Source organism: Clarias gariepinus, chromosome 1 (assembly GCF_024256425.1).
Source record: "Clarias gariepinus isolate MV-2021 ecotype Netherlands chromosome 1, CGAR_prim_01v2, whole genome shotgun sequence".
Lineage (NCBI taxonomy): Eukaryota > Metazoa > Chordata > Actinopteri > Siluriformes > Clariidae > Clarias > Clarias gariepinus.
Genome location: NC_071100.1, coordinates 10,239,297 through 10,241,440, shown reverse-complemented (window position 1 = coordinate 10,241,440; position 2,144 = coordinate 10,239,297). Strand labels below are relative to the sequence as shown.

General features: G+C 39.3%; 1 protein-coding gene across 1 annotated transcript; it reads left to right on the top strand.

Moving 5' to 3' along the window:
• The first annotated feature begins 1,570 nt into the window (after positions 1–1,570).
• On the top strand, positions 1,571–1,930 carry LOC128520050 (snaclec agglucetin subunit alpha-2-like). Its single transcript, XM_053494068.1, has one exon. It carries the CDS (start codon positions 1,571–1,573, stop codon positions 1,928–1,930), a length of 360 nt encoding a protein of 119 aa, XP_053350043.1.
• The last annotated feature ends 214 nt before the right edge of the window (positions 1,931–2,144 follow it).

Sequence of the window (2,144 nt, the reverse complement as noted above, 5' to 3'; positions counted from 1 at the left end):
TAAAGCTGCTTTGCGGCAATGAAAATTGCTAAAAGCGCTATACAAATAAATTGAATTGAATTGAATTGATCACAAATGAGCCAACAGTTTCTCTCTCTCTTGTGCTGTGGAATTGGGGGTGTTAGTGCGCGTCTCTTACTGGTATAATCAACATCCGTGCATGCGTGTACTGTTTACAGTACTATAACACTGTGACGACGTGTGTGTAAAAAATATTTTATTTTGTGTCCGTATGCGTGTAAAGCAAAAGCAAGTCTAATTAAACAGGTTAAAAATCCTGTGTGCGCGCGTCATTGGACACTGTGCCAAACACACACACACACACACAGACCCCTCCTACTTTTGCCGACACAGACACACACACACCCTCTTTCTCTCTGCTCTACACAGAAACACTGCTCTGTCGCAATTCTTTTCAAAAGTAAAGTGCAGGTTAATTTGTTTTATTTTTACCTTACAGCAGTAATTCTGTTAGTGTGTCACTCAATCGAGTGTCATGAGGGAGATTTCTTGTTTATTTTCCTGATAAAACAGTATTTCCGTTGTGTGCTCGGGTGTGTGTAAAAAGAGTGGAGGAAGGGGAACTGTGTAAGACGAGAAGGGGGAGACACACACACACACACACACACATAGAGTATGCACAGCACCTGCGCACACAAACAGAAACACTTATCTGTCGGGATTTATTTTTACTTTTCAAAGGTAAAGTGCAGGTTAATTTGTTTTATTTTTACTTCATATTTTGTATTATTTATTTATTTATTTATTTTTGGGGGGCTGTGGAACAAATAATTTGAGTTTCAATTATTTTATATGGGAAAAAAATTCGATTTGATTTAAAATGGTTTTGAAAAACAAATTATGTTTTTTTATGTTTACAAATTATGTAAACAAAGCATGTTCACCTCCATGATCGTCTGAGACCAGCCACTCGGACAGCTGCTGAAACAATCAGAGTGCATAACCAAAGAATTTCTGCACAAACTGTCAAAAACAGTCTTAGGGAAGCTTATCTGCATGCTCGTCGTCCTCATCAGTTTGAAGCTATACACGCTGCTCCTGCACTCCCAATGATCCAGACCCCCTCAGACCCCTTCTGTCCTCTGCACCTGCTGACTTATCCTGGTGCTGAACTGGACTTCATATTAACTTAAATAACTTATGTTATGTTGCACTTCCAGCTGCATAATACAAATTATGTCATTTATCCGTCATCACCCAAATGAGGATGGGTTCCCTGTTGACTCTGGTTCCTCTCAAGGTTTCTTTCTATTGCCATCACAGGGAGATTTTTCTTGCCACTGTTGCTGTCACATTTGGCTTGCTCATCAGGGACAATCTCATTATTATCTATACATTTTTCTTACTCTTACACACTTTCATAATTTTTATTTTTATTTTGTGGAGCTGCTTTGAGGCAATGTTTATTATTAAAAGCGCTATAGAAAAAATTTAATTGAATTGTTGAAAAAATGGTTTAGGGGCAACTATTTAACTGATGCTATATCTGATGGTATGTATTTTTTAAAAAAAATATCTTTATTCTCTGATTGCAGAGCGAACTCCACTGATGGTGATTAAAGAGGAGAAGACGTGGCGAGAAGCCCTGAGGTTCTGCAGACAGAATCATGTGGACCTGGTTTCTGTTCAGTCACAGGAAATGCAGGACTGGGTGGGAGTAGTCACTCAAAATGCCTTCACTAATGTGACATCACGTGTGTGGATTGGTCTGCGTCACACCTGCGCTCTGGGCTTCTGGTACTGGGGGACAGGAGAGACCATCTGCTACCAAAACTGGGCTCCAGGTAACAGGACCGGAGTGGAAGACTGTGGTGATGTGGAGAGAACCGGAGCGATGCTGTTTGACAGTAAGAAGTGGATCAGCCTGCCAGAGACTCAAAAACTCCCCTTCATCTGTGTCACCACCTAGTGGAGGTCAGAGATCTGTACATTTGTCTATTATTGAAGTCATTAATTGAGAATGAATTCATTGAAATAATTCATGTTTTCTTATAGGATACTAAATGTGGATGTTCAGCTGAATTCTCACAGTTCAGGACCAGACATTTCTTTCTCATCATGATTTTATTCAATATTTATTTTAGGGTGTTGGTCATACTTTAAATGTATAAAACCTATATTTT